Source organism: Dromiciops gliroides, chromosome 2, assembly GCF_019393635.1.
Source record: "Dromiciops gliroides isolate mDroGli1 chromosome 2, mDroGli1.pri, whole genome shotgun sequence".
Lineage (NCBI taxonomy): Eukaryota > Metazoa > Chordata > Mammalia > Microbiotheria > Microbiotheriidae > Dromiciops > Dromiciops gliroides.
The window spans coordinates 195,555,824-195,569,173 of record NC_057862.1 but is presented as its reverse complement, the minus strand read 5'-3'; the positions used below and the strand labels follow the sequence as shown (position 1 = coordinate 195,569,173).

At 36.2% G+C, this 13,350-nt stretch overlaps 1 protein-coding gene across 6 annotated transcripts in view; it reads right to left on the bottom strand.

Moving 5' to 3' along the window:
- GOLM2 (golgi membrane protein 2) overlaps positions 1-13,350 on the bottom strand; it is a 90,046-nt gene that overhangs the window by 29,270 nt on the left and 47,426 nt on the right. For all 6 annotated transcript variants that reach the window (XR_006354870.1, XM_043985430.1, XM_043985428.1 and 3 more), the window contains exons 7-8: positions 6,646-6,744; positions 4,116-4,292 (exon numbers count right to left, since the gene is read on the bottom strand). Coding sequence is in view for 5 of the 6 variants with exons in the window: in XM_043985430.1 (XP_043841365.1) it covers positions 4,116-4,292; positions 6,646-6,744 (276 nt within the window). In the remaining variant the exon portion in view is untranslated. The remainder of the gene's footprint in view (positions 1-4,115; positions 4,293-6,645; positions 6,745-13,350) is intronic.

Genomic DNA, 13,350 nt, shown 5'->3' with positions numbered 1-13,350 from the left:
AGATAACCCCAAAATGGGGGTCACAAAAAGTTATACTTAACTGAAATGGCTGAACAACAACAAACGGGTAGGCATTGCGCTAAGTGCTGGGGATACAAAGAAAGGCAAAAACAGCCCTTGCCCTCAAGGAGCTTACATTCTAATGGGGAAGACAACATATGAATACAACTATGACATACAACAGATATCCAAGATAAATTGAAGGTAATTTTAGAGGAAAGTCACTAGCTGTAGGGTCCGGGATATAAAGAACAGAATATGCATATAAGGGATGGCATGTGAATTACAAGAAATGCAGTATGGGCTATCCATATAAGGAAGAGCCATATATACTGCCCTTAATGTGCTTATAGTATAAGCAAATTATGCAGGTGTTCATGCAGCCTTTAGTCCAATCAACATTTTCCTCACAAGCACTGAAACCAATGAATAATGTTTTAACAAAGAAGGCTCCTTGCCCTATGTAACCTATATGTATAAATATCAGAAGGGAATGTAGGGAAAGCCAGGAAATTCAAAGCAATTCACAGCACCCACCCACCACCAGGGATATTCTGACTGTCCTGTATGTCTCCTTTAAATAAATTCTATCTCTTTCTCCCCTGGAGGGTCAAATAGGCATTCTTCAGCATCAAATTTTCATCTGGGTATGGGGCATTACACATCTGAGCCCCAGTCATACCCTACAAGTGGTGTAGTCAGCAGGATACCTTAGAGGCTGTGGCGCGCCCAGGAGGGAGAAAAGGGAGTGACCCGGGAGATCCCCAGGTGGCTACAATCATCCATGAAGTACAGGACTGGCCACCAATTCTGGATAGTTGTGAGATGTATTAAGAATATAGGGGGCAGCTAGGTGGCGCAGTGGATGGAGCACCGGCCCTGGATTCAGGACTACCTGAGTTCAGATCCGACCTCAGACACATAACACTTACTAGCTGTGTAACCCTGGGCAAGTCACTTGACCCCAACTGCCCAGCCAAAAAAAACCCCCAAAAAAAAACCCCCCAAAAAAGAATACAGGATGCTGGAAATTGCCTGTGGGTTTAGAGCAGCTACCCCAAGAGTATAGGACCCTGGAATACTTGTGTAGGTTTGGAGCTGCTATTAGCCTAACAGGGGAAAGAAGAGAAGTGAAATGTTACTTCGGTGGGGTGACCCCTCCCCATAGAGTGGCAGCTAGCCAAAAAGGGGGTCCCAAGATGGGGAAGGAGAGTGCAGACTGGCAGTCTGCTGCTTCAGTAAGGCAGGCCGATCTCACTGTCTTAAAAAACTCTTGCATAGGATGGTGCTTGAGCTAGGAGCTGAAATAGAAAGCTGGGGGAAGTGAATAGAGATGATATGGAGGAAAGGGAAACACAGAGAGAGAACTTTTCTCTCTCTTTCCCTCCCTCCTTCCCTCCCTGGTATGAGCTGCCATTGGGAGTGGGTGAGGAACAGGGAGAATTTGAGAATAAAATGATTTAGCAGTTTTAAAGCGAGAGAGAATGAGAGAGAAAGAGAGAGAGAAAGAGAGAGAGAGAGAGTGTGTGTGTGTTTTTAGGGAATTGAAAGGTTATCCGAGATATGATAGATACAAGTAAGTAGGAAGAAAAGCTCTGCCCTGTTTGCACTGACAGTGTGAATGGAGAATTTGAGAGTGAACCATTTGGAAGTTTTGAGAAAAAAAGCAAAAAAAAAAAAAAAAAGGCATACTGTTGCTTTAAGGCTGTCCCAGCCTCCTGAGAACTCTAGGAACTTCGAAGGTTGCTAATCACCAATCTTAGTGAGCAAATAACTTGTTACGGGTTGCAAAATTCCTAAACAAGGAATGGTCTTATTGAGAATTTATGTTTGCCTATTATATAGAAGTAATCTCTAATGACTGACACCAGGATAAGTTTAAACTTAAGGAGAAGGAGGAAAGGAAAAACCAAGTGAAAGAAGTTACTGAAACCTCTTATATGTGTGTGTCTCCTGGTAAACTTGTATTGCTTTGCAACCCCATGAGGGTAGGAAATAACTGTAAGTTATTAGCTAAGCTGAGATTGGTGAAATTTTCTATATGAAGATAAGATTTCCATCTGACAGATCATTAAGTCATTAATCCACCATGTGAGAGAAATGCTACAAGTTCCTTAGAGAGAATGTGATCCCGAAAGGCTAGTGTGGAGATCTGTATTTGGGAGAAAAGCTGAGAGGATGATCTTGGTCTCTGCCTAAGGTAGGATCCTTCTGGCTCAGTTTGCCTATTGTATTCCTGTTGAACAGGAATGTTTCCCACCTAGCTATTCCTGAGTCTGGCTATGAGATGGAATTGTTACTGCATGACCAGTTGGCATGTATGACTCTTACCTGAAGTCAAACAGAGCTAAGGATGCTTTATCCTACCATACATGTGCCCTAAGCCTGAAGGACTAATTTGATGCTGTTATAATCATGTCCCTGCTTTTTCTTTTATAGCAGATTTCAGTAATCAGAGCAAGTGGTCAGTAGAAGATATGAGCACAATGCAAGTATGTAAGATCTTACAGTCTGAATGTGCAATCATTCCATATCCCAAATACTAAATGAATTAGTACTTGGGCTTATCACCTGCCAGTTATTACTTTCAGTTATGATTGGAGTAAAGTCAGCCTGTTGTAAGTAAATTCATTTCTGTAACCAGTGAACCTAGGGGTGGAAAACTTCTACCTGCAAGAGTATTTTTACTTACGTTTTTATGTATAGGATGGAATCCTCAATCACATCTGATCCTCTTAAAGCAACTGGAGTCAGTTAGAATAAAAATTTTTGAGGAAGTAACAACATCAGACAATCCTGAATGTCAAATGGAAATTATTCTAACGGGATATTACATTTTCTGTGGTTCCAAGTGAACTATGGGTTAATATAGTGAGATGCAGGTATAAGATTTAAGCTATTTAGCCCAGAAATTCAAGTCCTTTGCTACAATTGAAGTTAACTTGGTAAGTTTTATGTGAACTAATTTGCATATCATAGGTTATCTTCTTGTGAAAGGTATCCTGTAATCTGTTTTATGTGAGGATTAGTCCTCATCTGTTTCTGGCTCTCCTGAGGAGGGCACTGATTACTTGAATTAGATTGTAATTACTTTAAATCAAGGGATATTTAGATGTGGACTTCTAAAATGCTTAAAAACTAAAAATTATAAGGTAAAGAACTGAGAAAAAATGGAAGAAACATTAAGGTCAAATGAATATATATGTAATTTGGAAAGATTTAAGAGTTTTGCTTTCTGTGGTATTTTGAAATATTTAGGTTATATGGCTTGCATATATCAAGGCAGTGGTAACCCTTTGGCCTGTTGTTAACAATGTTTATATCCTGGACCCTACACTAGCACTGGGAAGAACTAGGAAATAAGAAGGGCTGCTTGCAGAAAGTAGCATTTGAGCTAAGTTGGAAGGAATTTTCAAGGAATTTTCAAATTTTTTTACATTTTCAAGAAGGTACAAAAATTCACCAAAATTTAGCTCTGTTAACTTCAAGACAGTTAAAATAACTGAAAGCAATATGAAAAAACTCACCTGAAGTACACAACAGTACACTAGACTCTATAGACATTTAATCTGTTTTTCTTTTAAGTTTCACTGCCCTTTCAATTAACGCTACACTGTTTGGAATATAGGTAGAGCTATTTTCTCAAATCTGGCTTGAATAAAATTTGAGAGCTGCCTCCATTTGATGCCCCCCCCCCGCCTCCAGTGTATACCGACATTTTTCCTTCTCATTTTAGGGGCACAGACTATATTTGAAAAAATATGGTAAAGAGCTGGAAAGAACCTCATTTACCATATAATCTACCTCCCTCATTTTACAGGTAAGAAAAGTCAGAGTCAGAGAGATTAAGTCACTTGTCCAAGGTCACAAAGGTAGTAAGTGGCAGAGCAGGGATTCGAATCCAGGTCCTCATATTCTAAATCCAAAAGTTTTTAAACTATACCATGCTGCCTCCATATTTGAAGGGGATGTGTCCAAAGTGGAATCTTGCTGTGGATATTAAAATGCTGTTGCTGAAGCTAACAATGAAGGCTGAGTTTCACAGTTGTGAAGACATTAAGTAAAAAAGAAATGTATTTAAGAATGATAAATGATTGTAACAAACTGACTCTTACTTTGTTTCATCTTATGGAAGTCACCAACTCTATCCTTTGAAGCCTGCTTTAACACGTCTGTCTGAATTTTGTGTTCATTTTCATTTTCCAAGTTTGGGCCAGGAATTAAACGTTGAAGAGGATTGGGAGGTATCTGCTTCAAAGTGTCAGGGTTTCCAATGTGGTTAACATGCAAATCTGTAGCATAAAAACACCAAGTTAATTTTATATTTTGAAACAAGCCACCATTTCACAACTACTAAATGATTCAGAAGAACTAAGAAAATTTTTCCTCTTGAATTTGGGCAATAATGTAACTCTTTCCTCTTGGCCCTGTTCCTAGCTTCTGGATTTCATAACTATTTGTTGCCTCATCCTGGAACTTCCTTGAGAGCCTGCAGCCCTGTGGCCTCTTGGTCCTGAAATATCTAACCACCTCTATAATTTTTTTCAACCTGGAATATCCTGTCTCTAAAACCTGTATCCATCTCTAGTAAGTGAGTTACTTCTGGCCTCCATTACCATCTAGGCCCTCGTAACTATTTCCCATCCCCCACCCCCACCCCCTTCATCTATTCAGCTCCCTTTTGTGTGTTGTCTTCTCCAATCAGAATGTAAGCTCCTGAAGGGTAAGGACAGTCTTTCTTTTTGCTAGTATTTGTATCCTCAATGTTGAACACATAGTAAAGGCTTAATAAATGCTTGTTTCTTTCCTTCCTTTTTACCATTATTGGTATGCTGTTCATTATGAAGTATACATCTATAATACTGATTACAAATTTTCTCTAAAACCAAAGCATTAACAAGGTAGAGTTATCTTTTCCTCTAAAAAACTTCCTACGTGACTGTTGGCAACATTAACACCCACTTTTTAATTTACTCATTGCTTAAGCCATAATTTGGCCATGAAATCAAATAAATCTAACTGATCTACAAGAGATGAGTCAAATTCATTGCATATTAGAACATGAGATGCTAATAGTACACAATCATAAAAAATATGTGTGTATATCTCATACAGCCATTCTGACTCTTTATGGAGTTTCACATAGATTACAATGTTGTTTATAGAACAAATATGTGAAGTTCTTTCCAATAAAGTCTTTCTGGAACTATATTGAAATGGTGTTCCATCAGTAATCAAGCAAGGCTGAAAAAGCTCATTCATCAGTCACTTCCTAATGTCCTCATGCTTGGTAATTATCAGGGAGCAAAGATACTTTAGTACAGGGGTTCTTAACCTTTCTTTATGTCATGGATTCCTTTGGCAGTCCAGTGAAGCCTTTTCAGAATAATGTTTGATACCTATACTCATAATTGAAAGTAATTCAAAATTTCAGTCAAAGGTTAGTGAAAATAAAGAGGTTAATTTGTTTCCCATCCAAGTTCATGGATTCCATGAAATGTAAGAAGTATATTGGAGCCCAAGTTAAATATTCACAGGGAAGAATGTGCAACAGAAATGGGAAGGATGAATAAAGAGGTCATTAATTTTTTTTTTGTTTTTGTTTTTTAGTGAGGCAACTGGGGTTAAGTGACTTGCCTAGGGTCACACAACGACTAAGTGTTAAGTGTCTGAGGCCGGATTTGAACTCAGGTACTCCTGAATCCAGGGCCGGTGCTTTATCCACTGCGCAACCTAGCCGTCCCTAGTCATTAATTTTTTAAAACAATTTTGAGAGACCATTAAGTTTTTGGTGTTCTATGGGCAAAAGGGAGTTGCACAAAGTATTTTATGAATCTGTGACCATGAACATCTTTTTCGTACTTTGTTAGTATATAGTAATGGCTATGACACTATGCTATGTTTTATTTTTAAAAATTAACTTAAAACACCATCACTCTCTGACTCATTAGTGATTATGCCTTTCTTCGTTTTTTGAGATCCAGGAGCCTCTCAGCTAAGGCATCAGTAATGAGCAAAAATATGTGTCACACAATCTGATGAGTTGTACGGGGTAAAGTAGATGGTCTTTCAAAACTGAATTTGACATGATGAATAAATATTCAGTCTTCTGATTTGTAAAACAAGCAAGGACACTTCTGTAAGTAAAATCCATTTTTGAAAATAACCCATGTGAATATGGATCTTCCTTATGTCTTCCTTCTTCTTTAAGATAGTAGTTCCAAATGAAGAGAGAAGACAAGTTTCACACACACCCAAACCCTATTATAAATTTATTACTATTTAGTCTGGTCAGCATGTATGACTTATTTAGTATTCAAGTCATTTTAATCCAATTTTCAGATTGAGTTATGCTCCAAAATATAAAATATTTACATTAATTGCAAAGGTTACCTAATGTGTCCTGTGCTAAAAGTCAGAGAAATGTACATTCTTTATTTAAGAGAACAGCTAAATATCCATGCCTTTAAGCTATCATGCCATTAGCCAATGTGCATTTAAAAATTCTAACAGATGGGAAAATATAAATGCTACATGACTGTGTACCTTAAAAAAACTGCCTATATTTACTAGTTCTCAAAAAAAGCTAGTTTCTATATGATAGTTTCAGAACTAGTCATGAAATATAAGAATAAAAGTTCATACCTGGTGCCATATTTGGGGGGTGAGGCTCTCCAGTTGGAGGATGTATGTTTTCTTGATGGCTTTCATGCTGAGAAACTGAAATAATGGGCTTCTTTAAAGCTACAGAAAACAGATAGACAAAAAATAGATTTTTATCAAACAGCCAAATATATATCTATTACAGAAGCATTCTGTTCTTAGCGTTAAGCCATGAGGCTTGTTCTCATTAATTTTTTTTAAAATTTGACACATTTATTTCAACATAATAGGCACTTCCAAACATAACACTGAAATATCACATGCCCTCAAGTACTTTCCCCTAAATAATCAATCAACTGTTAACAGAAAAGGAGGCAAGCATTTAATTCTGACAATAGTATACAATATTGTCAGTACTATAGTATTGTAATACTACACTGATTATTTACTGAGTTTTTGTTACCTCACCATGCTAATTTTATCTACATTATTGTGCTCCTTATTACAAAGACTTGGATATTCATGAACTCATTCATTATATCATCTACTGTGCATTAGAGTAATCAACAAAATAAAGTGTTCTATCATAGTGCTCCCCAGAAATTAGTGTAAAAAAAATAAATGGAACTCAAGATCTTTAAGCTAACTAAGCAACATAAGAAAAGTTCTAACTACTATTACCTCCTCCAGTGGAGGTGGGAAGCTGAAAGGAATTGATGGTATACTTATCAAATTTTCAGATTATACAAAACTGGAATTAAAAAGATATTACAACATCGAGCCAAATCAATTCATTAGTGTTCCAATTTTCCCACATCTCCAACATTTATCATTTTCCTTTTCTGTCTTCTTAACCTATCTGATAGGTGTGACGTGGTACCTCAGACTTGCTTTGATTTGCATTTCACAGAAGAAGCTATTCTTCCCTGATCTTGTACTCATGAAATTGATTTTTGAACCCCAACATTTGACTTTGCAAAGTACCTGGCACATGGTAACTACACAACAGTGAGCCTCCCTATTGGTCAGTCAGTCACTTACTAGTGATTGATAGAGTGTTCAAGCAGTCCTGTTGTACTACGTTCTGGTCACATCACACCTGGAATATTATATCCCAATATAACTTGAAAAGTATCCAGAGAAAGGTACCAGAAAGGTACCTAGGATAGTGAAGTTCATACATATAAGAGTCAGTTGAAGGAACTAAGAATATTTAGCCTGAAAAAGAGAAGAACATACAGCTCCACAATATCTTCTACATGTTCTCTTCACTCAGATATTTTACCACCTTAGTTAAGGTATCTATCACCTTACACCTAGATTACTGTAACACTCAAACTTGGCTCCTGCAGCAATTTTCTCATCACTCCTGTCTGTCCTACATAATGCTGCCAAAGTGATTTTCCTTAAATACAGATCTGATGATGTGATTTTGCTCTAGGGAAATCTCCAGGGGCTCCCTGTTGCAAAGATAGAATAAAATATAAAGTCTTCTGTTTGGTTTTTAAAGCCCTCCATGATGTAATCTCAACCTGTATCTCCAGACTCACTGAATGTCATTCCCTATGTACTCTGTGATCCAAGCAAACATTATTTCCCTCATTTGTTCCTTACACAATGGCATTCTATCTTCCATCTTCATGCTTTTGCTTTGGCTGCCTAGTGACTCTTCTGCCATGCTGGGAATTCACTCCCTCCTCAACCTCTGTCTCAAAGCACTTTGGGGTTGTTCCAATCGCAGATAACATGGAGAGAAAAATTGGTAATATATCTGAAGACCTTTTCAGTATATTAATTGATGCACTAAGATCTTCCTATTTTGTAGCATAAATAAGCTGCAGATGAAATTAACTATTTACTAACTCATATATGCTTGATACTGAGAATGATACTAGTGAAGATTTTTTCCCTTGAAAACCTATGGATACAATGCCACCATGATGATAGAGAAAATTTCAATATAATCAACAGATTTTAAAAATTAAAATCATTTAGTCTGGGAAAATTATAATGGATTTTTCACTGAAGGAGGTCAGGTGATATCAGGGCAATCCAGCAATCACCAAGCATTTATTAAGTAACTAATGTTTGTAAGGTCCTATGTTAGGTGCTAGTGATTCAAAGACAAATGAAAGAGTTCCTGCTTTTATGGAATTTACATTCTACTGGGAGACAAAACACACACACAGGCACACAATACATGCATCTGTATATATAGAATAAATATGAAGTTGTTTAGGGAGGCTGGATCGCAGATTATGGGATGTATAATGAGGCTGGAAAGGTAGGTAAGGGCTAGGTTGTAAAGGGCTTTCCAAGTCAAACTAAGGAGTGTATGTTTTAGTCTAGAGGCAGTAGGGAGGTACTGTAGTTTATTGAGTAGGAGGAGTGTCAAGATCAGACATATGGTTAAGAAAAATCACTTTAGGTAGGTATGTGGAGGATGGATTGGAGTGGGGAGAAACTTGAGGCAGGCAGACCAATAAGAAGGCCACTACAACAATTCAGGAAAGAGAGGATGAGGTGGTGGTTTTATGAGTATTGAGAAGAGGATAGATGTGTGCAGAAGAAATGCAGGTGTGTTAGCAGTAGTTTAAAATGTGGGAACACATTATGGACATATTATGTGCTTCACTACAGTCACTTTCTTAAGAACTATAAAGAGCTTCATATAGGTTTTTAAATTATTATAAGAGTAATCAACTCTGCAAAACCAGTTTATTAAAAGGAAAGTTCTTTGCAAAATTGTATGACCATATAGGGACAGAGCAGTGGACACTTCTAACTTATAATACAATAGATTAGATTCCTCATGCCAAAAAACTTAAACAGATTTTTGAGTTTAAAAAGAAATTGCTATTTTTCTAAGTGATAATAATGGAGAAGCAAATTTATTTTATAACTAAAATTTCCTTCTGAAATTTGGATATTTTTTAGGAAACGTAGTATTCTAAATAAATCAATACATGGTCCTCAACTTCATACTGTTATTCAGAGAGATTAAATAACTGTAATTATAAAATATTTTCAAATTACAAAAATATTGGAACTTCAAATGAAATAGAAGTAAAGATTTTATTATTAATAACTTGATTTATCTAGAGTAGCCATGGACAAATATGACACATTTGGTAATACTTTATCTCAACAAGAATAATTAACAGACATCTTATGACAGTATTATGAAAGAAGTATTTAAACCTGAAAATCTCAAAGGTATTTGGTTACAAGTGAATAAGGAGTTCTCTGTCTTATCAAACAAAGGAATACAAATGTTACTAATGTTCATAATATCTTTTGATGAAATGACATTTTCCCACTGCAGCTGTTCTAATGACAAAAATGACAATCTCAGTGAATAGTTTAAGAAGAATTATGGGATCAAGTGACTAGCAATATGGCAGGTTAATTGCTTTCTACAAACATCTTCAAACTCAAAAGGACAAAATTATGAACCAGATGTAGAGTGATTAAAGCTAAATATGACAATAAGAAGACAGACCCCACCCTTGCCAGGTCAGGTGAAAACCTTATGAACAACTACCAGAGAACTTTAATACATAGAAGTTTCACTTAGTATGCTTCCCTTAGCAGCCTCCATGTGGCAGCAAGCACAAGCATTTTGGACTGCGGGTAGGGACCTTCAGGACATATAAGGCTACAGTGATTCTGCCCAATCATCCTCCCAAGACACACACTCCCCATCCTCCAAGTAATACCAAACAGATTTTGCCCAGTCATAAGAAAGTAAAAAAGAAAGTAGGATAGGAATCAAGTGCACTGAGAATGTACTGATGTAGCAGAGTTGGGTCAGGCTTGATAAAAATGGGGCTAGAAAGCTAACAGGTCTGGCTTGTTCCCCACCTAGGTTACTCAGAGCAAGGACATAGGCAACTACCATGTCCTTCAATGAGAGAGGATACTAAGACAACCCTGCAACCCAGTCTTAGAATTCTGTGCACTAAGGGCAGCTAGGTGTCACAGTGGATAAAGCACTGGCCCTGGATTCAAGAGTACCTGAGTTCAAATCTAGCCTCAGACACTTGACACTTACTAGCTGTGTGACTCTTGGCAAGTCACTTAAGCCCCATTGCCCTGCAAACAAAAACAAAAACAAAAACAAAGAATTCTGTGCACTAGTAAACCAAATGGGGCAAACTAGAGAGTGAGTGATGGAGAATATAAGAAAGAGCCTGAAAGATCAAGGCTATCAAGAGAAAAGGCCTCAATAAAAGCCCAGCATAAACTTAGATAAAGCCACAGAAAGAATCCTAAAAAAAGCAAGAATGAGTAAAATTGCAAAGAGAAGTCAAAGTGCACTTAGCAGATATTAGAGCCTGATGAAAGGATCCTGTGGGGTCACCAGATATCATAAAAAACAAGTAACTGGAATAATTTACAAAATTGATAAAATTAATAAAGCAAGAAATTAGGAATAAATTTCAGCTACAAGTTAGAGCTTTCAATGTAGAAAATGGAGTTCCTAGCACAGCATTTAAATACACAATTATCAGAGTAGAAAAAAAGAATCCTTTGGAGACTCTTTTAGAAAGAGAAGATGCTATATGAGAGAGAACAACAGATTTAGAATGCAGAAATACTTAAGTGAAGGAAAATTGGCAGAAGAGAAACAAAAGGCAACAATAATAGAACATGAATTCTGAGATAACTTAAAGATCACAAGTCTCCCATAAGAACATGAAATTAAAAAAAAAAACAAAACACCTGAATATCATCTCTCAGGAAAGAATACAAGAAAGCTGTACAGAACTCCTGTATACACATAACAAAGCACCAACTGAGAAACGCCACATATTTCCACCAGGAAAACTATATACTACAAACTCCAAGATGCCTAGTATTTAAATTTAATAATTCCAATAACAACAAATTTTGTAAGTAGTCAAAAGAAAAACCTTCTAATATTAAGGAAAAGAAATTTATAAATAGAAACTACATTATGCTTAAATAAACTATAAACAATGAACTAATATCAATATTAAATCTATATGTACCAAATGACATAGCACCATAAAGGAAAAGTTAATGGAATTGCAAAAATAATACAATGATAACAGGAGACAATGTTTCTCTCTCAAAACTGGACAAATCTAACAAAAAGATAAAAATTAAAAATTGAGCATAATACAATTAGAAAGAGTACTGGATTTAGAGTCAGAGGGCCTTACTTTGAATCTTTCCTCTTCTATTTACTACCTGTGTAGCCTTGGGCAAGGCAGTTAACCTCAGGGGCCTAAGCGTTCTCATCTGTAAAATTAAGGGGTTAGACTAGATAGCCTCTAAAGTCCTTTCAAGCTCTGGATCTATGATCCTATGAGTAAACTGCTGGAGAATTTAGAGCTGAAAGAGTTATGATCTCTTTTGAATGAGAACACTAAATATACATATATTTTCTATAGCACCTGGTACCCTTACAAAACCAGATCATATGCCAGGACACAGAGAAACTGTACAAGGCATTAATACCAAATACGTCCTTTATAGATAAAAATAGTAATTAACACTAGCAACACAAGTAAAATATAGGTATAAATGGAGACTTAATAATAACATCCTGAATAATAAGTGGGTAAAAGAAGAAATCATAGAAACAACTAACAACTATGTTAAAGAGAATGCTGGGGCAGCTAGGTGGCGCAGTGGATAGAGCACTGGCCCTGGAGTCAGGAGGACCTGAGTTCAAATCCGGCCTCAGACACTTGACACTTACTAGCTGTGTGACCCTGGGCAAATCACTTAACTCCCATTGCCCCGCCAAAAAAAAAAAAAAAAAAAGAGAGAGAATGCTAATAATGTGACATTTTACAATTTCTGGGATGATACTAAAGTAGTCATGAGAGGAAATATTATATCCCCAAGAACTTGTATTTAAAAAATAGAAAAAAGAATTAATGAACTAAATGTGCAATTTTTAAAAACAGAAAATAAACCCCAAATAAGTAGAGAAGACAGATATATGTCAGCAAAACTGAGAATCTAAAGGAAAGAATATTATCTACAAAAATGTAAAACACCCAAATCAATAGAACATGAAATAGAGATCTTAATCCAATTTCAGGACATAAAATTGAATCAGCTATAAGAGGAGTTACCAATGAAAAACAAACAAAAAACATTGGCCCAGACAAATTTACAGATGAGTTCTATCAAACTTTTGAAGAAAAATGAATAACTATTACACAAATTACTCTTAAAAATTGAGAAAGAAAATAATTTGTCAAACTTTTTTATGAGACAAATATAGTCCTAATGCCTAAACTAGGAAATTACAAAGCAATGGAAGAAAATAATAGATCAACATCATTAAGGAATATAAATTTAAAATTTAAAAATAATTCCTGGCAAAAATATTATAGTTTCATATGCAAATTTTTTTCATTATGATCATATTCTAATTATACTAGGAATGAAAGGATGGTTCAATATTAAGAGAAAATAATATAATTAATAATATTACTAATAAAAACATCCAAAACCAAATGATTATGTTAATGGAGGCAAGAAAAATCCTTGACAAAGCACAACACCTATTTTTATTTTTTATTTTGTTTTTGGTGAGGCAATTGGGGTTTAAGTGACTTGCCCAGAGTCACACAGCTAGTAAGTGTTAAGTGTCTGAGGTCAGATTTGAACTCAGGTACTCCTGACTCCAGGGCCGGTGCTCTATCCACTGCGCCACCTAGCTGCCCCCAACACCAATTTTTACTACGGAGTACAGGCAAAAGG